Source organism: Notolepis coatsorum, assembly GCF_963971535.1.
Source record: "Notolepis coatsorum genome assembly, chromosome: 4".
Taxonomy (NCBI): domain Eukaryota; kingdom Metazoa; phylum Chordata; class Actinopteri; order Aulopiformes; family Paralepididae; genus Notolepis; species Notolepis coatsorum.
Window position 1 is genome coordinate 71,506,707 of NC_140168.1, and position 25,319 is coordinate 71,532,025.

General features: G+C 44.2%; 1 protein-coding gene across 1 annotated transcript in view; it reads right to left on the minus strand.

Moving 5' to 3' along the window:
* Positions 1-25,319, minus strand: part of rims2b (regulating synaptic membrane exocytosis 2b) — a gene marked incomplete at both ends in the record, with an annotated part of 270,766 nt that overhangs the window by 241,061 nt on the left and 4,386 nt on the right. The window contains 1 exon segment of the mRNA XM_084311974.1: positions 637-847. Within this exon segment, the coding sequence (XP_084168100.1) occupies positions 637-847 (211 nt within the window).

Here is a 25,319-nt window from a genome sequence, read left to right on the forward strand (position 1 = left end):
CATAAATAAGTCTCATTTAAAACGGAACCTGCCGAATAATGCTGCGTTCATGTGGTGTCGGGTGTATCGGGAAGGATGAGTTTCCAAGTTGTTCCAAGAACGGCCCAACAAGTTGGATAAACAATGCTGGAAAGTCTGGGAAATCTTTGATACACGAGTTGCCGAGTTGTGACATTAGGCCCTTTGACCTGTGCTGCTATGGGCTAGTTCAGTCACAATCACAACCAAAAGCGAAAAGAATCACATTACTTTTAGTAGAGTGCAGTAGAAAACAACATCATCATCTTGTTAAACAGTAGTGGCCAGTGGCCTAAAGACATTGATTGATTGAATGAAATTTGTATTAACAGATTGCAGAATGGGTACAATACAGTACGGCTCAATACACACAATTGTTAAGGGGATGCAGTAGTTTCTGTGTTTAAAATGCTTTACTTTGTTATCGGTTCAATGTTTCAATGCATGTGCTGCTAGCGGGTGAAAAGCATCACAAAATTCCCTAGCGCGGACCATTCGAGTGCCCGAGGACCACGTGAACGCAGCATCACTGATGACAGCTCTTCTTCACAGGCTACTGTAGGCCTCAGGTGCTGAAGACTGATCCTGATTGGCTACAACAATCCTCTTTCCTCTTACCTTATTGGATCTCAGTGAGACCCGCCCCCCGCAGCGAGCGCAGAACTTGGTTTGGCAATAAGAACAGGCGTGGCCACAGCCGTCAGCAAACTTGGTCTTGTGGCAGATCCCACAGATAGGTGAGTCACTCTTAGTGACCTGAGTCCCCTGAACCTCCTCTCCAATCTTCTTCACCTGGTCCTTGTACATCTCAAACTGCTGATGTAACTTCCTGTGGGGACAGAGAGCAAGCAGAGAGAGAGAGGAAGTGTTAGAACCTTAAGTTGGGGGTACGATTATTACTTACTTACCTCAGATCCAGGATCATTCTGTCTTATTGTGGGAGATTCAGAAATACTAGGATTAAATTTCAACATGTAATCAAGTGTCTTCCCTCCTACCTCCGATCAATGGTCTAACTACACACCTTCGAGACCCCTACACTCTGCATCTTCTGGCCGCCTTAGACCCACTCCTATCCGGACTCCTGGTGGTCAATGAAACAAAGCAGGCTATTCTCTGTCCTTGCTCCACGATGGTGAAACAAACTTCATTACCTCTGTCGGACAGCTGAAACCCGCCCAACTAAAAACACACTTTGTCAACAAAAGAAACAAACCTTGCTACTATGTCTATACTACTATCTACTATGTACTATGCTATAGTACTATACCTATACTACTGCCTACTATGCCAATATGTCTATATACTACTATGCACTCAAGAGTGTAGCACTCAAGTTCGACAGTTTGATGAACGAAGGTTATCCTATAACCCTAGTTACATGAGTTCTTGTGAGCGTTCTTCTCTACTGGACTAACTCATCAATACTTATTGTATCACTGAAAGATTTTGCCACATGCACCTTCATTTGCCCGGCCACGCCCCCATTTCCGGCTATGTACATAAGCGAGGAGTGTGGCTGTACTCTTCCTTCCCGAGTCTTGACCTTCATTCGGAAGACAGTCAGGGGTCCTCAGCGCGTGAGAGCAGAACGCTCACAATAACTCATGTAACTAGGGTTATAGGATAACCTTCGTTACATTTCGTTCTTGTTCCCGTTCTGCTCTACTGGACACAGAAACGGAGCAGGACGCGAAGAGCCCGACAAATGTACCCGCTGAGGTCCCCTTTACAACCATCAGCACACTGGGCAGTGTCCGGGCCCCCCCACCCTTCCTAGTGAGGGGCTGGGGGGACAGGACATCGACTGTGCGAAAAAAGGTAACAGCACCCAAAAAACGCACAAGGTGAGTAGACCGTGGGAAAAAAGGACCCGCGTCTACCCCACTGCGCATCCCGCTCACTACAAGGGAAACGTACGCGAAGCATATGTTGTGTTACCGCTCCCACACCTCATGGGGTTGGGGGCGTTGAACCCTGACTCTGCCCACGAGCCGTCTTGTGGGGTCGGGGTTCCAAACCCTGACTCCGCCAGCAAAGCCTTAGCAGCGGGGCGCGGAGGAGGTCCCAGCCCCATGGACCACCCAGGAGCTAGGACCTGACCAAAGGGACCTGGTGAGGTCAACGAGGCCATTTCATCGAGACCTCTCCAGGCGTTTACTCGTGACACCACCGGGGGTATCCAGTACGCCGTGTACAATGTCATAATCACGTGGGGTCATAATCTCGCGGGGTCGGGGTCCGAACCCCGACTCAGCCAGTGAACTGACTCTGCCACGAACCCTGACTCTGCCAGCAAGCCTGTATCTTGCGGGTCGGGGGTTCAGAGAAAGAGTTTGACACAATTGGCAGACATCATAATCATGCAGGGGCATACTCTCGTGGGGTCGGGGTGTCGAACCCGGACTCTGCCAGTGAGCTGACTTTGCCACCAGCATACCGGGGAGACAACACTGTGACCTCATTTTTTTACTTCTAATTTACATACTATACTATGTTATTTTATTTCATACTTATCTTATCTTGTCTTGCACAGTCTCTGGAGCGTAACAGTAAGAAGCATTTTGTATAAAAGTATTCTGTACTTCTGTATGACAACTATTAAAGAAACTTGAACTTGAACTTGAAACTTGAACAACCATCCCAAAACAAAAGGTTGCTCCCTTAACCCAGGCCAACAGGTAGCAAGAGCATGGCTTGACCTGTGCCTGGAGGACCGTAAACTACACAGGAGTGCTTAGAGGGGCTGACTGCTAAAAAACAGTACCTTGATGGCCCACCCGCCGAGCGGAGGGGGGGAGGAGCCCCCGTGGCGTCCGGTCCGCCCTGGCATTTCCCCCCGGAAACGCACAGGGCCCTTCGGGCTAACAGAATATATTGTATGAGCAGAGCTCGCCTGTGACCCGGTGGACACCGGGTTGGACTGATCCGGTCCGGCGCAACCAGGATCAGTTTCGGGTCCCCAACGCTGCCGCCCCGGCGGGGGAGGTACACGTTTTGATCAAAAACCACAGGAGGCGCCACTGAGACGGACTGTAAAAGAACAGCTCACGGTGGCCCACCCATCAGGCGTGAAGCCCCCCTGTAATGCTTGATCTGCCCTGTCATTTCCCCCTGGAAATGCAGCGAGCCTTTGAGCTGGCAGATTCATTTTCACGAGCAGCGCTCGCCTGGCGCTCGGCAGAGGTAAACTCCCTCCTGGCCGACCGCATAAACACCGTTATGCCATTCGGACAGACCAGGGCGCGCCGGTCCCTAAGAATAAATATTTGAAAAACGCCAGTGACCAGGCGCTGACATCGGTCCCTTAGGACCAAGCGATGATATCGAAGAACGGGGAACAGACCCTTACATTTATGCCCATTTAAATGGGCTGTAACTGTCCCGGTTCCTGCGAAAAGAAAAAAAGCGACAAGCAGGATATGTTAATGCTTGCTCTGACGCCAAGGGAGCAGAGGACGTCAGCTAAACCTGACAGAGCGGAATCCCACGTACGTGATGAGAGCGCTTAAGCTACCTCCTCATCACCCGTATCATCAGAATTTCACCAAATTGATACAACACACCCAAAAGGAAGGGTTTATATCCCCCCCCCCCCCCCCCCCCAACCAACCTCACGTAAAGTGAAAACATATGAGGTGAAAAGAAGGAGCAGTGTTATTAGCTGTGTGTTGATTTACAAGCTAAAAACATACGCAAGCATATGCTCGCTTCATTGCTTTGAAAAAGCCAAAACACGATAGCTAACCACCAACCGTGGGCTCTGGGTCTACGTTTGTTTAAAACGTGTCCACATGAGTCCCTGCGGCTCCATTTCATAAGCAAGAATTGCCGCCCACCATACTTTCTCTTTATCAGACAATGGTAGCGGAGCCCTCATTGCCACTCCGTTCGAGGTATACACAAAACACATTTAGTGAAATGATTACACGTTGCTTCAACAAAAACCTGCCACTCTCAAAGAGGGTCTTTTTATTTGAAAGAAACATAGTTTTGGGGGGGGGGGGGGTATGGGGGTTTAGGTGTAAAGAGAAAGAGGAGAAGAGAGAGGGGTGGAGGAAGGGGGAACACAGCCTAGGCTTAGTCCTGCGCCCCTTACCTCCTGCCGTGTGCGGTGCATCCTCCGGGGTACGCTGCTGGGCTCTCCCCTCGAGGTGCGCTCCATCTGCTGCTCTCTTCCTCTTGCCTCTCTTGCTTACGTCTCGCGTATTAGGTATCAAGTTGGGGAGTATTAAACCCAGACTCTGCCAGCGAGGCATCGAAGAGGAAACCCCCCGCCTCTACTCTCGGATGTGATGGCAGGAGAGCGCAATGTCCCCCTCTGGCACCAGCTCTTCCGCAGAACCGAAGGGAATCGAACCCTGCGGTCCCGCATACTCTTCCTCCTCCTCTGACCACCCGTCATACTTGCTCACCACCGAACGCCGGGAGCAAGCAGAGGTGGAGAGCTTGCGCCGCAAATCGTCCACCACCAGAGAGACCGCGCCCGTGGTCAGGGGTCTGTTGACGGGGACGCCGGGGCCGGAGATCCTCCTCACAAGTGAGGGGCGCTCAACGGCCTCCGGGCGGCATGCACTCAGCGCCGCAGGCAGCCGGGGCTCACCCTCCCGCTTTGATCACGGGAGTAGGAAGCCCTGTGGTGAACAGCGGAGGTTGTAAGGAGGAAGCGCTGGTGGAGCCCCAAGAAAGGCTTCTCGGGACTCGATGGTGATGCCATCTCACTTCAGTAGAAACAGCAACAAGAAAAAACTATAAGAGAAAAAAGCTGGGTGGCTAGGTGGCGCAGTGGGCAAGGCTCTCGCCACCAACGCAGGAGATGCTGGGTTCGAGCTCTCTGCGTTGCTACCAGCTTGGCTGGTCGTTCATACTAATACAATTGGCAGTATTAGGGGGTGGGAAGCTGGTGGGTGGGGATCGGACGTTGTGGACAGCGACTCCTACAGGTCGGTTGGTGCGCCTGCGCAGTAGAATCAGGAAGCGACGGGGGCGGCGTGTCCCTCCCACGCAGACCCTCGCCACTGAGAGATCGCGCTGTGCAGGTGAAAAGATGCGACGGCTGCCTCCTCGAGTACCGGAGGGGACACGTGATGCAAGCCTTCGTCCACATTGCAGCCGGCTTGTGGGAGGCATGGCCTAACAGCGTTCGAGACAGGGGAGGGTAGAATTGGACAATACGAAATTGGGGAAGGGAGAAAAATTTAAAAAAAGAGAAAAAAGCTAATATTTCCACCGTTAAAGTGCGCCTGTAGCAAAACACTTCCGAATGAAAGACGAGTGAAGGAAGGTGTATGTGGCAAAAGCTTTCAGTGATACAATTGAGTATTGATGAGTTAGTCCAGTAGAGCAGAACGGGAACAAGAACGAAATGTAACAATATCACTGACCCTTAGCTATCTGTGCCTGCTGACTTTGCCTTTGGTATATCAACACACACACACACACACACACACACACACACACACACACACACACACACACACACACACACACACACACACACACACACACACAACCAATAGCTCCTGCCTGACTGCTATTTTAGCCTCATCATCATCATCATCATCATCATCATCATAATCACCGTAGTCATAATCTAAGCCATCTAATATAACAACTCATATATTTAACACAGCCATGACAATCAACTGTATCTACTGTAACTCAGCACTCGTTAATATAATCTCCACTATTTGATGGCCATAACACCCTTACAGTAAGGATAATCAGAATGAGTAATAGCCTTAATGTAATTGGCTTTCTATCCCTGTGTGGATCTATGAGACCTCTCTGAACCCTCCCGACTAACACTGCTGAGCTACACAGAATAGCTGTAGATACTGATTATATCCTCTATTAGGGGTGTGACTATAGGCTGAGTGATATCATATCACAATACAATGTTATGAGTTTTGACGGTATAGTTTTCCAGTACAAATTGATCTGACATTATTTATATCTTGTAATACTGTCCTATTTCATTCAAAATAGTCTGTTTTCTTTTACGTTTTAATACCGCTAAAAGTATTAAAAACGTTTTATTAATGTAATAAATATACTGTATATTTGTTTATGGTCTGTATAAATCCATACATTTGCATGGATCTATGACGGACGGTACACCTTCATATTCAGTAGACCTTCATATTCACTCAGTATACCTTCATATTCAGTAGACCTTCATATTCAGTAGACCTTCATATTCACTCAGTATACCTTCATATTCAGTAGACCTTCATATTCACTCAGTATACCTTCATATTCAGTAGACCTTCATCAGTAGACCTTCATATTCAGTAGACCTTCATATTCAGGAGACTATGAAGTATAGTCTGAGTATGGTATGACTAATGATATTAGCATAATGTTTAACTGGTGGTATGGTATGACTACTGCTATTAGCATAATGGTTAACTGGTGGTATGGTACAGTATGACTACTGCGATTAGCATAATGTTTAACTGGTGGTATGACTACTGCTATTATATACTGCTGCGAATTAACCTAAATATGCAATTTAACTGATAGATACACAAAATGTATTTATTTATGTTAATTTAATTGTGTTGATGTTTCTATTTCTGCAAAATAAGTATGTACATTTTGTTTGGTTTGGTAAACATTGCACTTAGTCTATCAGTGTACTGTATGTGTGTAGGGGAAGGTACAAATAAGAATGTTCTTCTTCCTGTTCCTTTCTGCCATGGAATTTAGTGGAGCATATTAATATGTACTGTTGGACTGTAATAATTCCATGTACGAATAAATAAAAATGAAAAATGAAAAATTGAAAATGAAATACTGTAAATTTTATATTGTACAATTATTTTTGTAATTTAGTAAATATAATTTTTAAAACTAATATTTTACTAAAATAACTAAAATGCCCCTGTTTTTCTTGATAATAATGGAATAATGGAAATAATGTGTTTTTTCTTTATTTAATGATTTTTAGCAGACAATGGTAACGAAAGAAAAGACAAATAATCTGGGTGGTTCTATAACTCTTCTGATCAGGGCCTCCTGGTGGTGAACCAGGCTAAAGACTAAGGGGGACCGAGCGTTTGAAGCAGTGGCCCCAAGGCTCTGGAATGAGCTCCCAAGGTCTTGAGAGCCTCCCCCTCTGTGGCCCCAAGGCTCTGGAATGAGCTCCCCAGGTCTTAAGAGCCTCCCCCTCTGTGGCCCCAAGGCTCTGGAATGAGCTCCCCATGTCTTAAGAGCCTCTGTGGCCCCAAGGCTCTGGAATAAAAAACCCAGGTCTTAAGAGCCTCCCCCTCTGTGGCCCCTAGGCTCTGGAATGAGCTCCCCCAGGTCTTGAGAGCCTCCCCCTCTGTGGACTCGTTCAAGGGGCAGCTAAAAACCCACCTGTACAGGTTGGCGTTTGGCCAGGTACATACGTGATTTAGTTTCTTCTGTTTTTGTCCGTGCCTGTTTTCATATTGTATGTTTTTTTTATTTTTTTCACTGTTTTTACACTGTTTTTACCTTGGATGTTTTTTTTATGAATTTCCTTGTTAATTTTCTTTTTTGTCTTTAAACTTGTGAAGCACTCTTAAGTACTTACTTACTTACTTACTTACTTACTTACTTACTTACTTACTTACTTGCTTACTTACTTACTTACTTACTTACTTACTTACTTACTTACTTACTTACTTACTTACTTACTTACTTACTTACTTACTTACTTACTTACTTACTTACTTACTTACTTACTTACTTACTTACTTACTTACTTACTTACTTACTTATACTTCTGGGTTCTGTGTGGTTCTAGGTCTGGGTACTGGCTGATTCAGGGTTCTTGATGGTTCTGGGTTCTGGGTACTGGGTAGGGGTGGGGGAAAAAATCGATACGTAGTAGTATCGCGATACTTTGCGTGGCGATACTGTATCGATATTTAATTATTCATAAAGAAAATAATAAGAAAATATTTTATAAGGAAGTTGCATTGTTCATTTCAATACCTGTAATAGTACAGTAGTCCACACACACACATGTGCATTCAGTTAAGTTGGAATATGGCTGTAATACAAACAGTTCAGTTTGTCAGGTACATGCAACACAGATTACAGTGTTTACATCTGTCTGCTTGAGAAAATACTTGTTCTGCAATCAAAATGATTGAAGTGAGATGAACAGACTGAACTTTATTTTATTAGATAAAACATGTTGACAAAGTTTTACTTTGCAGTTGAAAAAGGTAATAAATTAAAGTAAAATAAATAATAAATAATAATAAAGTGTATCGCGATATATTTAGTATCGCGCTACTATCGTATCGTGACGCAAGTATCGCGATAGTATCGTATCGTGAGGTCTCTGGCGATTCCCACCCCTAGTACTGGGTGGTTCTGGGTGGTTCGGTTCTGGGTGGTTCTAGGTACTGGGTGGTTCTGGGTGGTTCGGTTCTGGGTGGTTCTAGGTACTGGGTGGTTCTGGGTTCCAATGTGTTACTTACGTGGAGGTGTCAGAGTTCTCAGGGGACGCCTCCAGACACGCCTCCAGTTTTTCAAACGTTTTTGACACGCCTCAGCTTCTGAGCTGAACGGTCGTGTTTTTGCGGACCTCCCAAACTTTCAAACTTTAGACTGTTTTCTTTCTACGTTTTTATTTTTCTTTCTTTCTACCATTTTTTAACCATTGATCTTAACTGATCACTGTGACTTTTTGCTCTTATCGTTTATGCTGTTGGATTTATTGGTTTTATGTGACTTTTTACTGGACGTGACCTAAGCTATCGAAGCTTGTTGTTACCATAGCTACAGCTACACGCTACAGTACTCACAGTGTTTAACTCTCCCGAGGAAATGGCTCCGACGTCGGATATCGCAGAAATACGAACGGAACTGAAGTCCATTGAGATTAGGCCTGCCGCGATAAGCAATAAATCGATTAATTGCCGCGATAATTAAAATGAATGCAATGATTTTGACGGGCGCGATTAATTGCTATTTGCGCGTTTGTTTTAATGAGGCGGACCCAGTGCCCCTTGTCAGTCACTGTCCGTGTTGGGAGGCGGGCCGCTGGCTTTACTACAGAGCACAGCACAGGATCTCCGTGGGGCTAACGTGGTGTCTATTCTACTAGCATTAACGTTACTCATACAAACAGAGTAAACACAGTTTTCAATCAATCAATCAATAACAACATTAACGAGACCCTCGTTGTGTCTATTCTGCTAACGCTAACGTTACCTCTCATTGTGTCTATTCTACAAGCGTTAACGTTAGCTAGGCTGTCTATGCTAACGTTAACGAGCATTAGGCTAACAAGCTGTAACGTTACCAGTCGCGTCTATTTGCTAACGTTAGCATTAGGTAATAACCGGTTTAAAATGGATGGTGATTACCTCACGTTGTGTCTATTCTACTAGCATTAACGTTACTCATACAAACAATCAATAGCGAGTTATATTGATCACGCTATGTACGATAGCCATGCTAAAACGCTAGCACAACATTAGCACCTAACCTAACAACAAGCCTTAACAAGTCAGCGATCTTTTTGCGAGACTAAACTCTCCGCTCGGTGGCAAATTGTGTTGATGTCGGTTTTGTTTAATCAATAAATGAGGCAGAATACACAGTGACTGTATCCTTTGTTTATTGCACTTGTGCCTGCTGCAAACATAATGATTATGAAATCCTAGAGACGCGTCTCTATTCAGTGGTCTGCAGTGTTTCACAACAATACTTCCGGTCCGGTCGGTGGGCTTCAAAATAAAAGTCTTAAACACCGGAAAAGACGGAGCGGTGGGCTTCAAAATAAAAGTTTTGGGAAATAAATTTCTCCAAAAAAAAGAATTCTCTAACCGGTCGCAATAATATCGCTTATCGCGATATTTTCGGGGGCAATTAATCGCCCAGCAAAATGTGTTATCGTGGCAGGCCTAATTGAGATGCTAGTAATGGATCTTCTCAAGCGTCAAACGGAGCTCATGTCCAGGCTGGCTAGCATGGAGCAAGCGGACGCAGGCTGTTCCAGTAGTCCCTCCTGGGCGAAAGTGGTGAGGGGCCGAAGGAAGCTCTCCCTTCCTCTCTACGATCCCTTTGATTCACCTCAACTATCCAACCGATTCAATCCTCTGTGTAATGATCCCGGCCTCCTGGGCTCTCCCTCGCTTCAGTCTCCTGCTGCTAGTGCTGTAGCCTTGCTCAATGACTTTCCGATGCTAGCTACTAGCCAGGCTCCAAGCGAAGCTGCCAGGACGGCCCTCTCCAGCTCACGGCTCGGCCATGGAAGTAGAGTTGCACCCCGGAGCAGAAAGCGCTCTGCCATATGTGCTCTCGCATCGCCAAACTCCCCAGGCTCGGGTGATGGGTCCAACTCCCCGATGATGAAACGTCCTCGCCTGCGGTGCTCTACAGCCCATGCCAGTACGGTCATTCAAACGGCGAGTATTATCAATGGAAATGTCGCTGTGAACGAGCCCCTCCACACGGCGCTGCTGCCCGACAAACCGTCTACAGACGCTACTCCCGTGGCTTTTCACCATAGAAACCTGGCCATCTACGACGGGGGATGTATCCATGAACAGCCAGAGATCCTACTCATCGGAGATTCCATCACCAGGTTTTTGCAAATACCACACGGCATTACATATTGTTTTTCCGGTTTAAAGGTTACTGACTTACTAGAGTGTACTCCTGAAATCATCGACAGATATCCCTCCGCCCACACCGTTATCATTCATATCGGCGCAAATGACGTAATGGCTAGACAATCCGTTAAACTCCAATCTGACTTTGAATCACTAATACTCACTATTGAGAGTCTGGGCAAAATATGCATTGTGTCCGGCCCCATTCCATCCATAGGTCGTGGATCTGAACGATTTAGCCGTCTGTTCTGGTTGCACCAGTGGATGCAGGCCTATTGTACTGCTACAGGACTTTGCTATATAAATAACTTTGATCTGCTCTGGTCCAGGAAAGACCATTACAGACCCGATGGCATCCATCCAAACATATCGGGGGTAAATGTGCTAAAGCATAACGTCATACAATGTGTAGCATCACTGGCCTGACAACGAAGCCTATCTAGCTCTGTAGATTATACACAGAAGCAGCCTAAGCTACAAAGAAACACGTTGAGTGTCATCCCGGTTCTGACCACCAGAAGACTAATAAATTACTCATTATCACGTCCCATATGTAAATCAAACCTCATCAATATCAGTGTTCAACCACAGACTGTCTCACGCCCCACTACAGAACCCGTACAGCTAAAACTAGCACTGTTCAACGTTAGAGCGCTGAAACAAAAATCATTTCTGATAAATGAACTCATAGTAAAAAATGGTGTACATTGTATGTTTTTAGTAGAGACATGGTTAGACAACATCACTGGTGTAGCAACACTGATTGAAACCTGCCCTTCCAATTTTAAATTCTATCAATCAAACAGACAGAGTGGGAGGGGAGGAGGAATAGCAGCCATCATCTCCACTCAATTTGTGTGCAGTGATATTGACTTGGGAACATTTTCATCATTTGAATACCTTGCTATTGTATTGAAAACAGAACTGCCAGTAGTGTGTGTGACATTGTATCGACCACCAAGGTACTCGCCACTCTTCATACAGGAATTTTCAGAACTCATATCGATCTGCATTACCAGGTATGATAGAATCATTCTTAATGGAGATCTAAACATTCATATCAATAAAAAGGATGACCCCAGGGGTTGCGAGTTTCTGAACCTACTGGACAGTTTTGGACTGATGCAACATGTTCACGAGGCCACCCACCAACATGGCAACACTCTGGACCTACTAATAACAACAGGGCTAAACATTGAGAATGTATCAGTAAAACAAATTCCAATTTCTGACCATTACTGTGTGTTCTACGATACAAGTCTAATATTACATAAAACCAGAAGCGAATTCCTAGTTCACAGAAGGCTTCTGGATGCTAGAGCTGAAGCAAAATTCTCTAGTATGATGAAATCATATGACCAATGCAGTGAACCCTCCTTAAATCAAAAAACTTCAAAACTTCCACAGCACCTTGTCAACAGTGCTAGATACTGTCGCCCCTCTGAAGGTTAAAAAGGTAAAAACTGATAGAATCTCTCCATGGTTAAATAAAACCAATGTTAAAGATAACAAGAGAAAATGTAGGATAGCCGAGCGAAAATGGAGGAAATTCAAACTCACAGCTCACTTTAATTTATACAAAGACGCCATGGGCGCATACAATAAGGCAATACAACTTGCAAGAAAGGAATATTTTTCCAAAATGATCTCAGAAAATATGGGTAACTCCAGGGTACTTTTTTCCACCATCGACCGGCTCATTAACATGCCACCCCCCCATATACCGCAGCAATCAGCCACAAAATGTGAAGAGTTCACAGTTTTCTTTAATGAAAAAATATCATTGATTAGAGCAAGCATTGCCTCTGATATAGATCTGGCTGTGAGTGGAAACCCACCTGAGATAACTATGGGAGAATTCACATGTATTACATTACCTGACCTCTGTAAGATTGTCTCTGAGTGTAATTCCGCCACCTCCTGCCTTGATCCTATACCAACAGCATTTCTCAAGCGGGTGTTCGATAGTGTCTCAAATCATGTCCTTGAAATCATAAATATGTCGCTTCAAACAGGCACTTTTCCAGATGCATTTAAAACGGCTGTAGTAAAACCACTACTAAAGAAAACAAACTTAGATGTAAACGAACTAAAAAGCTATAGGCCAATATCGAACCTTCCATTTATCAGAAAGATATTAGAAAAGATAGTCTCAGTACAAATAAACTCCTTTCTCAAAGATAATAACATCATGAAGGAATTACAATCAGGTTTCAGAACAAATCACAGCACTGAAACTGCCCTTACTAAAATAGTTAGCGACCTCAGGATAAACTCCGATGCTGGCAAAGTCTCAATTCTTGTCCTATTGGACCTTAGTGCAGCGTTCGATACGAATGACCATAATATCCTGATCAGTCGTCTTGAAAGACTGGTTGGCTTTTCCGATCATGTACTAAATTGGCTCATAACATACATTAAGGGGAGAAGGTTCTATGTTAAGCTTGGAGACAATGTATCCGAGAAACATGACAGCGACTTTGGAGTTGCACAAGGAAGCTGCCTTGGTCCATTACTCTTCTCACTATATATGCTGCCCCTCGGGGACATCATTCGAGACCACAATGTATGCTTCCATAGTTATGCTGATGATACACAACTATATATCTCCGCAGAACCAAATAACACTACAGTCATACAGTCCATTACAAACTGTCTGTTAGCAATAAACAAGTGGATGAACAATAACTTCCTAAAATTAAACGAAAGCAAGACCGAAATCCTATTGATCGGCCCAAAAGCGAAAAGGGAAGTGCTGTGTGAAAACCTGGGGAGTCTGTCATCCTATGTAAAAACTGAGGTTACAAGCCTAGGTGTCATCTTGGACTCAGACCTGACCTTTAAGTCTCATATTAATAAGGCCATGAAAACGTCATTCTTCCACCTAAGAAACATAGCGAAAGTAAGACCTTTCGTAAATAAAAAGGATGCAGAGACACTGATTCATGCTTTTGTCTCAAGCCGGCTTGACTATTGTAATGCACTGTTCACTGGTCTTCCCAAAGCAACCATTGGGAAGCTTCAGCTTATCCAAAACTCTGCAGCTCGATTACTAACTCATACAAAGAGAAGAGAACATATCACTCCAGTCCTAGCCACTCTGCACTGGCTTCCAATAACTCATAGAATTGATTTTAAGGTCCTTTTCCTGACATATAAAGCTCTAAATGAGCAAGGCCCAAAATACATAGCAAATTCCCTAGTTAGTTATCTGCCCTCAAGAACGCTACGGTCATCCACTACAGGTTTACTAGACACACCCAGAAACCAAAAGAGGATAGGAAGTATGGCATTTGCCAACTATGCCCCAAAACTATGGAACACACTACCAACACACATCAGAAACGCCAGCTCCATACACATTTTTAAAGGAAAATTAAAAACGTACCTATACAGTCTAGCTTACAAATAGTGTACCATGCCTTAGGGAAAGCGAGTATCTTATTGAAATGTTTTTATTATTATGTTTATATTTTTTATGTATTGATCTTTTACTGAAATGTTATTTTACTGTACTTTGCCTATTGACGTACTTTTATTACTGTTGTCTTATTAATGTGATGCTTTATTTTTAGTACCTGGAGCTGCTGGCTAACTGACGTTATGAGAGCCAACGCTGCTACGTACTGTACAAGTGCATTGGTTTAGTGCACATTATGAGAGCAATTTACGTTATTATTATTATTATTATTATTATTATTATTATTATTATTATTATTATTATTATTATTATTATTATTATTTTTTTTTTTTTTTTAAACATTGATCTTAACTGATCACTGTGAATTTATTGCTATTATCGTTATATATGCCTATGTTTGTGTACAGCACTTTGAGCTACATGACATGTATGAAAGGTGCTTTATAAATACTTACTTACTTACTTACTTACTTACTTACTTACTTACTTACTTACTTACTTACTTACTTACTTACTTACTTACTTACTTACTTACTTACTTACTTACTTACTTACTTACTTACTTACTTACTTACTTACTTACTTACTTACTTACTTACTTACTTACTTACTTACTTACTTACTTACTTACTTACTTACTCTGGTTGGTCTGCAGGACGCTGGTCACATGAGTGACCAAACCACTGATCTACCTGTTCAAACACAGCATAGCTTGGTGTGAGGCTCTCAGTGTGTGTGTGTGTGTGTGTGTGTGTGTGTGTGTGTGTGTGTGTGTGTGTGTGTGTTGAAAGAAAGAAAGAAAGAAAGAAAGAAAGAAAGAAAGAAAGAAAGAAAGAAAGAAAGAAAGAAAGAAAGAAAGAAAGAAAGAAAGAAAGAAAGAAAGAAAGAAAGAAAGAAAGAAAGAAAGAAAGAAAGAGGAGAGGGATAATTTATGTTGTTTGTAACTTTGTCAAGAGGCTATCACATAGCTTAGTATAGTACACACTGATCACAAACCGCTGGTAATTATTACTTTCAGCACCCAAGAGGCTACAGAGGATGCTGCTCAGATGACAGAGATACCAACTACAGGTGATGTACAAACAAGGCAAGGACCCACAGGTGGCCGACTTCCTGTCCAGGACGCCACTACCGAACACATTGCACACCGAAATGCAGACACCTACCACGATCTACGCTATGGGCCTCACAACGACAAAATCACAAGACATCATCACCCTACCATAGTCAGAGCAACGGCAAAGCAGAGGCTGCAGTGAAAATAGCCAAAACTCTGCTAAAAAAGGCGATCCTGGATGGAGAAGACCCATGGAAAGCCATCCTGGCATGGAGGAACACTCCAACAGAGGGTCTGGGGAGCTCTCCAGTGCAGAGACCAGGGGGACACAGATGAAACCCAACGTGGTGAGGAATGTCATGGCATGGAAGCAAGCCAAAACATTGACAATGAAACGCCAATATGACACACAAGCATGTGATATGCCTGTGATCATCCAAGGACAAACAGTGAGGGCTAGATCCACAAAGAATGGATTGCACGGAGCAAGTTGCACCCTTACTTACAATTCATTATTAATTGAAAATGGGGGACCCTGATGTAAAGTTTAAACAAGACGAAAGTCTTTCCCTGGTCTGCATCCCCTTAACAATTGTGTGTATTGAGCCGTACTGTATTGTACCCATTCTGCAATCTGTTAATACAATTTTCATTCAATCAATCACTGTGCAGCTTGGTTTAGGTCTGGTAAGATACGACACTGTGATCATTACAGAAACATGTTTCAGGTTTGGTAAAATAGACATAGAATATACCTTACCTTAGCCAGAAGGTACTCCAAAAGTTATAATTCCAATGATCCCATCGGCAATCGCGATTACTAGTTTATATGTAATTACTCGTATATGGGAAACTATAGGTTTTGAGGCGAGGCGATCTCCTAACGACTGCTCTGCAAGAGCTCGTCCCCCTCAGAGCGAGCCAGGAAAGAAAGGGAGCAGGACAGAGACAGTTTAGTTCAGACAATCAGAGTTCAAAAGGTAGGCGATACTGCCACCTGGTGATATTCGATCGGCATTGCAATTCCAACGTAGGCATATGAATCAGAGACACCTAGATGGCTCCGGCTGACTGTATAGAACAGGGATCAAAGGAAAAGATCAAAGAAATCTCGGGTTTTGGCGGTCAACGCATGGCGAGATAACCCGACTTTTCTCGGGTTTGGCGGGCAAAGAGTTAAGCGTGCCCCGGCGGAAATGCGAGAAGTGAAGCGATGGTCTGTGAACTCAGAAAACACACTCCAAGATGCACTCGATTGCACCGAATGGAGCGTGTTTCGTGAGAACACAGACAACATCGATGATTACACAGAAACAGTGCTAGACCTTTACTTGTTGTTACTCTGGTAGAAGAAGAAATAGTTCCCTCCACCTCAATTTGAGTTTTCCCAAACCAAAAGCCTTGGGTAGGAAAGCAGCAGGACCGGACGGCATCCCCGGACGTGTCCTGAAAGTCTGTGCCGACCAACTGGCCCCAGTATTCACTGACATATTCAACCTGTCCCTAGAACAGTCTGTCATCCCCACCTGTTTGAAAAAGTCCACTATTGCCCCTGTACCCAAAAAAAACCACACCCGCTTGCCTCAACGACTATCGCCCTGTAGCTCTCACCTCCATAGCCATTAAGTGCTTTGAGCTAGTGAAGGGCTACATCTGTTCCTGCCTCCCCAACACCCTGGACCCCCTGCAATTTGCCCCAACAGGTTCACGGAGGATGACATACACCTGGCAGCATCACACCTGGATAAGAGGCATTGGAACTATGTGAGAATGCTGCATACAGCTCAGCATTCAACACTATAGTCCCCTCCAAGCTCATCTGTTCTCCCCTGTTCAGTTTCTTATCTTCTCCTTGTGTATGTGTTCTCTCTTGTTCAATTTGTCATCTTCACCTTGTATATATATGTTTGTTCTCTCTTGTTCAGTTTGTCATATACACTATATATGTTTGTTCTCTCTTGTTCAGTTTGTCATATACACTATATATGTTTGTTCTCTCTTGTTCAGTTTGTCATATACACCGTGCAGTGTTTCCCATTAATTACCTAGACTGTGGCGGCCCGCCACAGTTGTATAATGAACCACAAAAAGAAATGTCATACAAAAAGAAAAGTTATTTTCTTTTTACTATTTTTTTTAAATATAAAGTTTGCCAATATGGATGTATCAGTAGTATTGGCAGTGGTAGTAGTCGTAATAGTAATCCAGTATATTTTTTTATTTTCTAAAAAATAAACCAGTTCAACACAGGTAACCACTTTTGCTTCATTTCTTTGATGGCTCAAATGTATGCTCTAGTCCAGTGGTTCCCAAACCTCTCCTCGAGACACCCCAGCCGTTCCATGTATTTGTTAAATTCCACCACCAGCACACCTGATTCAACTAATAAAGGACTAGTTAAGTTGAATCAGGTGTGCTGGTGGTGGAATTTAACAAATACATTGAACGGCTGGGGTGTCTCGAGGAGAGGATTGGGAAGCACTAGTCTAGTCGATTTTGTGTTTTGAGCACAAAGTTCATCATAGATCTAGCCTCTTTATTTTGCTCTCAAAGTGCACCAGATTGATGCATTTAACTTAAAAATGTACAAAAAAATAAGTTCCGGGGGGGCATGCACCCGGACCCCCCTAGAGGGGCAGAGGTTCACCCACCACAGTCTCACAAAATCCTGTGGGAAACACTGCATTGTGTATATATGTTTGTTCTCTCTTGTTCAGTTTGTCATCTTCACCTTGTATATTATGTTTGTTCTCTCTTGTTCAGTTTGTCATATTCACCTTGTATATATATGTTTGTTCTCTCTTGTTCAGTTTGTCATATACGTCACCTTGTTGTATATTATGTTTGTTCTCTCTTGTTCAGTTTGTCATCTTCACCTTGTATATATATGTTTGTTCTCTCTTGTTCAGTTTGTCATTTTCACCTTGTATATATATGTTTGTTCTCTCTTGTTCAGTTTGTCATATACGTCACCTTGTATATATGTTTGTTCTCTCTTGTTCAGTTTGTCATATTCACCTTGTATATATATATGTTTGTTCTCTCTTGTTCAGTTTGTCATATTCACCTTGTATATGTTTGTCAGCTCATTATGTATGTATTTTCACTCCTCCTGTCTGTTATCTTTTACCTGCTCCTACGTGTCTGTTGTTTTGTCAGGTGAGTCAACACACCTTCATCCTCCCTCCTCCCGTTTAATAAATACACCCGTTGTCGTGTTTCAATGCTTCACCAGCATCCTGCCAGTCTGTCCTGCGGCTCCTCTACTCCACTCCTTACGACATACCAGTGAAGATGTCAGTGAGGTAGAATCCACACTGTGGATTACTCTGGATGTTTAGCCACAAGCAAGTCAACGGAGTCTTGTGTTGCACTGTGAAGTAGATTTCAGTGAGCATCCATCAGCTTGGACAGACAGGAGCTCGACCCCATTGACTTTGCATTGGTTTCTGGCTAACTATCTGGAGCTAATTAGAGGAACAGCATGGATTGTGCTGAGAAAGGATTCTAGCGATCAACATCATCATTCGTATGTAAGAAATAGGGCTAAGGTTCCAAAAATCTAAACTATCCATTTTAAGGACTTGTGACCAGAGGGTTGCCAGTTCAAATCCTGGAAACATCTGGGTGGGGGAGGTCTATCAACAAGTTTATATACACATCTATTAGCCTTGGGAATGGCTATCACCAGGGCGCCTGAAGCCTTTTTACAACGCATCCGCGTTTCCGGGTTCCCGTATTGCACTCTGATTGGCCAGGTCATGTGACATGAGCGCCAATCGTGGGACGGCAAGTTTCTACACTGGTTAAGCTTAGGCACTCTTCGAAGTTGGTTAAGGTTAGAGTTTGTCTTAGAGCGTGACAACAAGTTCTTTCGCCGGTTAAGCTTAGGCACTTTTTCGAAGTTGGTTAAGGTTAGAGTTTGTCTTAGAGCATGGCGATAGAACGCCAGGTAGTTTGCAGGCTGTTCGACGCAGAAATGGGCAAACACGCTATTGGGCGCACATGTCACATGACCTGGCCAATCAGAGCGCCAAACGGGAACCCGGAAACACGGATGCGTTGTAAAAAGGCTACACGTCTTTTTTTCGTTGCCTATGTTTGCGGAGACGCTCTCTGATTGGCCACTGACGTTTCTGGTCATGTGACATGTGCGCCCAATCGCGTGATGCCTGTGTCTTTGCCCATTTCCGCCTCGAACAGCATGCAAACTACCTAACGCCTAGTTTATCACTGGTTAAGCTTAGGCGACTCTTTCGAAGTTGGTTACGGTTAGAGTTTGGAATCATGGTTGGTGTTCTATCGCCCTGCTCTAAGACAAACTCTAACCTTAACCAACTTCGAAAGAGTGCCTAAGCTTAACCGGTGAAAGAAACAGGCGTCACACGATTGGCCGCAGATGTCACACGACCAGAAACGTCAGTGGCCAATCAGAGAGCGTCTCCGCAAAAACATAGGCTATGGAAAAAAATCACGGCAACAGGGCCGCCTATTGCTTATTAACAGCGGAGCAGTGCTGCCGTTGCTTCCGCGTTTTCCCTGATTGGCTGCGACACACCCCGCGGCAGGCGCGGCAACCGCAGAGCGCGGAGCGGAGCGGCAGAGCTTGCGGCATTATGTAACCGCCCTAATCCGCCATGATTTTCATTCGAAGCTCAGCTCACCTGGCAGCGCAGCGGTCCTGCGGTCCTGCGGTCCGTTGTTGACAAGTTCGAATCCCATCAAATTTATTTTTTTAACGTGTATTCTTTCGCCGGTTAAGGTTAGGCATGGTTAAGGTTAAGGTTAAGGTTAGGCATTGTTTCGGAGTTGGTTAAGGTTAGAACGGTTAAGTTTAGGCGCTGTTAAGGAGCTGGTTAAGGTTAGAGTTTGTCTTAGAGAATGGCAATATTCTTTCTATGGTTAAGGTTAAGGTTAGGCATGGTTAAGGTTAAGGTTAAGGTTAGGCATTGTTTCGGAGTTGGTTAAGGTTAGAACGGTTAAGTTTAGGCGCTGTTAAGGAGCTGGTTAAGGTTAGCGTTTGTCTTAGAGAATGGCAATAGACAGCCTATTTCCGCATTGCCGCTCTCTCGCGCTGCCGCGGTCACATGGTCAAATTGTCACATTCTTGCACTCCTCCGCTGTTAAAAAGCAACACGCAACAGGGCCCAGTAGTTCAAAACTTTGAATCCCTATCTGATCGGATAAAATTTGGATTTTGGGTAGTTCACAACCAAAAAACACGATTAAGATCGCTTTGATATCCGATCAGATCATGAAATCAAATCCAAGCTTTAATCTGGATCAAATCTTCAAAACTGTTAGGGTTTGAAACCGACCTCAAACGCACGGCACAGACAGGTAGTTCAGAGTTAGCTAAATACTAGGGCGTATTTATTTTCAGAGTCAAAAAGGAGCAAGTAACAATCTTGAAACAAAGGGAGACTGCCTTCAGCAGAGTTATCTGCGGCTCTGCAGATCCTCTTGGTGTTCGAGGTGGGGAAACGGTATTGACGCTGAAGCGGCTCTGCAGATACTCCCAGCTTCAACTCGAGGTGGAAAAGAGAGAGAGAGAGAGAGAGAGAGGTAAATAACAGTCCACATCACACAGAGGCAGTGCGGTCTCCTCCTCCCTTAGCTGAGTCAGAACAAACAAAACGATATCTTCAGTGTTCACCACAACACACAATTTAGCTGAGGGTCAGTGCAAAACAAAAACGATAAACTTCTGTGTCTCTTCTAAACACACACCCCAGCTGAGTCCAGTGCAAGCAAATGATAATCTTCAGTGTCTCCTTTAACACACAACTTAGCTGAGTCAAGTGTAAGCAAAAATAGAACTCTTCAGTGTTCTTCAAAACACACAAAACAGAATCGTCCAAAAAAGGGTTTGGTTCAAACTCACCAAAGCGCAAGAGTAAAGCGGGTAAACGAGGCGCAGCTCAAAACGAGGGACAAGGTCTTCACCAGCGGCAATCCACAGATGTCCTGGAGGGAGAGTAGACGAGGCACAGCAACGGGGAACAACAGGCAGAAACAGAAGTATTCAAAACGACCCGACATCGATTGAAGGGAAGTCCCAGTATAAAAAGCCTCTGGGGCGCTAATCAAAAACTATGACAGGTGCGCGCTGGAATTGATACTTGCTCCAAAAGCGTGTGGCAGGGAATGCACCAATCAACACAGCACCTTAAAGGAGCGGAGCATGTGGCGGGGAATGCATCAATCAACACAGTACCTTAAAGGAGCGGAGCGTGTGGCGGGGACTGAACCAATCCTCACAAAAACGGGTAGTTCAAACCGACAACACAGGATTGGGATCAGTTTGAGCCAAAAAAACTGGATTGTCTTGATCCCACCAGAGGGGTGGATTTCCAGTGCAACTATACAATTTATTTAAAAAGATGTTTCAATATAAATAAGATGGCAAAGTTTGTTAACTGAAATAATACACAATTTCTAGCCTTCATGACAAATCTATTTTATTTTTAAAAAAAATTGTCACGTTTCTGGTGGCCTATTTTGTTTTCAACCAAATGTTGATGACATAAATGTTTATGCTCATAAAAGTATCACAACAAAGATTGTCACAAATGTAATTTAGATTAAAGAAAAAAGATCTGTCCATCATCTGTCATCACCTTCAGCAAACTGAAACCTCACTTCAGCTCCTCAAAGCACGCCTGGATGATACAGCTGAATGAATGAATGTTTTTTTGTTGTTACCCTGCCTAGTGGGAGTTTTTTTTTTTATTACAATTCCATTATGATTTTATGTCCTTTATGTATTTAACAATATAATTAGACATTATAGATGTCTCTTGTCTTCCTTCTATTATTTCATCATACTAGAATGACTAGATGGATATCGGTAGGATTAAAGCTGTTGTGAGGACTACACCTGAGCAGGTACCGCAGCCCGTTGGCTCCCTCCTGAGGACTCAGCCCCGACGTACGGGCCGTCCTAGACGTTTGCGCCTCACAGCCAGGGATGCGTTCTTCATGGGACGGGATTGCACGCAGTGCAGTCAAAGTTTTGTGAGCAGAAGCGCGTGCACGCACACGCACGGATGTGCACGGCACGCGCGTGCACACAGGAATGTGCTGCACTCGCCAAATCGCCTGGGCTACTTTGCATATCAATAGCGCCGGTCGTCAGGTTTGTTAAAGACGTTCTCAGATACATTCACACCTAACTTGTGAATGAAATGTGTTACATTCCATTCGTAGAGGCAATTAGGCATTGTCTTTAGTCTGTGCTTAAGCGAGGGAACATTTATGCGCGGGAGCGCGCCGGGGAGCGCGCATGCACGTGGCGTCATTCGCGTGCATGCAGCCAATGTTTTTTTTTTTTTTTTATTATCTTTTTCCCCCTCCTTCTTTTTCCGATTTTTTCTCCCATCCCACTGTTAGTCGTTATGCCAATTCCCAACCCCCTTCCTGGTTGTTGCGCACTTTCCCCTACTGTTGGTCCGAGAGGCCGGAGACTGTCACATGCTTTCCTCCGACGCATGTGCAGCCAGCCTGGCCGCGCAGATTCTCACTGGGAGAGTGTAACGTGTGGGAGGCCGCACTACCTCTCACCAGATCCTACCTTCGCTGAGCAGGCACCCCGACCGAACTGTAGGGGTCGCTGTCCACAACGCCCAGGACCCACCCACGGCTCCCCTCCCCCTAACTCAGCCAAACGAGTTAGTATAGCGATCAGCCCGAGCCAAGGCAATGCTGACTCTCCGGGAGTCGAGACCACAGCCTCTTGCATTGGTGACGAGCACAATCTCCGCTACGCCACCTGACCGCCCCCAACGTGCAGCCAATGTTGATATGAGGAACGCAACTCTGCTCACAGCTGATCCTACTCTTAAAGTAATTCTCTAGACTATTTAGTCTCTCCTAGTTCTCGTGATTTACATTCAGATTTTCTGTGTACTTAACTCTCGTTGTTGGTGCGCTGTTTATCTGCTTGTTGTTTAATCCTAACCTCGTTCTTCTCTCCCCTCTAGCGTGGGTAGATGTTGGCTGGTTTACTAATCTCGTGTTCTTTTTCTCTTGTGCCTTTGGGAAGACGGCGCTCCTCGTAGCCGCAGCGCGCACGTCGCGTTCAAGTTCACTCGTTACTCTCCCGTGGTTATTTTCTCCCCCTACCTTGCCAAGTCCCTCAAGTGTTATTTCCTCGAGGGGTATTCCCGATATTATTTCCTGGCGTTGCTGAGGCAACCTTGTTCCACTACATATAACAACACGGTAATACCCCATTACATATATAGATATTAAATACACACTAGTGTTGTCACGATACTGGAATTTCGACTTCGATATGATACCTTGAAAAGTATCGAAAGTATCGATATTTTCGATACCAAAAAAAAATATATATATATATATATTTTTTTTAACAGATTTAGCTTTTGTTGCTGGTTGATTCTCCTCAGCTTCTCTCTGGTACTATAAGAGAAGATAAATATAACACTTTTAAAACCATTTGTTTATCTTTAGATCAAACCCCTCTTAAAAACAAAAACCTGTTTAACCTAGCCATCTATAAAACATCATGCTAAAACTGTGAAACAAACTCCCCTAAAGAAAGAAATACATAGCAAACATGACTCAGTTATGCAATAGTGCTGCTGCTTTTTATTTGGTTAAAACAACAACTACAACAATTTTCATGATGGCGAGAGAGAGAGAGAGAGAGAGAGAGAGAGAGAGAGAGAGAGAGAGAGAGAGAGAGAGAGATCTCCGGAGCTATGCTCGGAGCATTTATTAACGTTACATTTTCAACAAGATTGCTGCTCATTAAACACTTCATGGAAACGGGGTAACGTTATGTCGAATTCATACATGTACTAGTGTAGTATGAATGAACTCGACTTAACGTTGGAAACGGGGTAACGTTATGTCGAGTTCATACGTGTACTAGTGTAGTATGAATGAACTCGACTTAACGTTACTCCGTTTCCATGAAGTAATTATAAAGGTGGCCAGCTAGCTAGCATAAGCTAACGGAGCTAATGGACGGAGCTAACGGACTAGCTAACGTTAGCTAATAGCTTTGTTTACAAACTGAAGACAGGTCTGACGCGTCTGTGAGGGGGAGGAGGCTGCAGCAGCTTGTGTCTGTTGGTCTCTGAGGAGGAGGAGGACAGCAGCGTGTCTGTCTGTCAACAACTTGCGGGAGCAAGCCAGCTGGTATCGATACTGCAGAAAGTATCGATATTTCGGGAAATGAGTATCGAAACCGTTTTAAATATTCAGTATCGATATGTATTGATATTTCGATATTTTTGACAACACTAATACACACACATAGTCATTTTCTACACAACACATTTTGGGAGTAACTACACATTTCATTAACTCAGGTCTCCCGCCCTGCTCACACGACACCCCACTTCATTGTAGAGAAATGATTGTTTGTCTATTTTGATTTATCCTGTTGTGAACAATAAATACACGCTTGTTTTGCGTTTAACCTGTTGAACTGTTTCACTCTCTTATTCGGGTCCCGTTACTCTGTTCCCATAACAAAAGCACTGATATTCAGGATCTAGTAAACTTGAAAACTTTGAGTCTGGATCAGGGTGATCCTATCCTGAATTGCTTTGAAATACCGGGACAAGATTTGTCCGAGTTGTCTGATCCTGGATCACAAAAAATGGGATTTCAAAATCTGATCGGATCTGATTGAGATGAAAGGTTTTGAACTACCGGGCCCTGGATATCACTAAATGCACACAAAGTGAAAGAAAAAAAAACTGCTTTCAAGAGTAACTGCTAGAGAAGAGATTTTGTTTTAGGTTAAGGTGGGTTGTGAGGTCTCCACTGAGGACAATGTTAGGTTAGGGTGGGGTGTGAGGTCTCTACTGAGGATAAGGTTAGGTTAGGGTGGGGTGTGAGGTCTCTACTGAGGACAAGGTTAGGTTAGGGTGGGGTGTGAGGTCTCTACTGAGGACAAGGTTAGGTTAGGGTGGGGTGTGAGGTCTCTACTGAGGACAAGGTTAGGTTAGGGTGGGGTGTGAGGTCTCTACTGAGGACAAGGTTAGGTTAGGGTGGGGTGTGAGGTCTCTACTGAGGACAAGGTTAGGTTAGGGTGGGGTGTGAGGTCTCTACTGAGGACAATGTTAGGTTAGGGTGGGGTGTGAGGTCTCCACTGGGGACAAGGTTAGGTTAGGGTGGGGTGTGAGGTCTCCACTGGGGACAAGGTTAGGTTAGGGTGGGGGGCCAAGGCTAAGAGAATAACCAA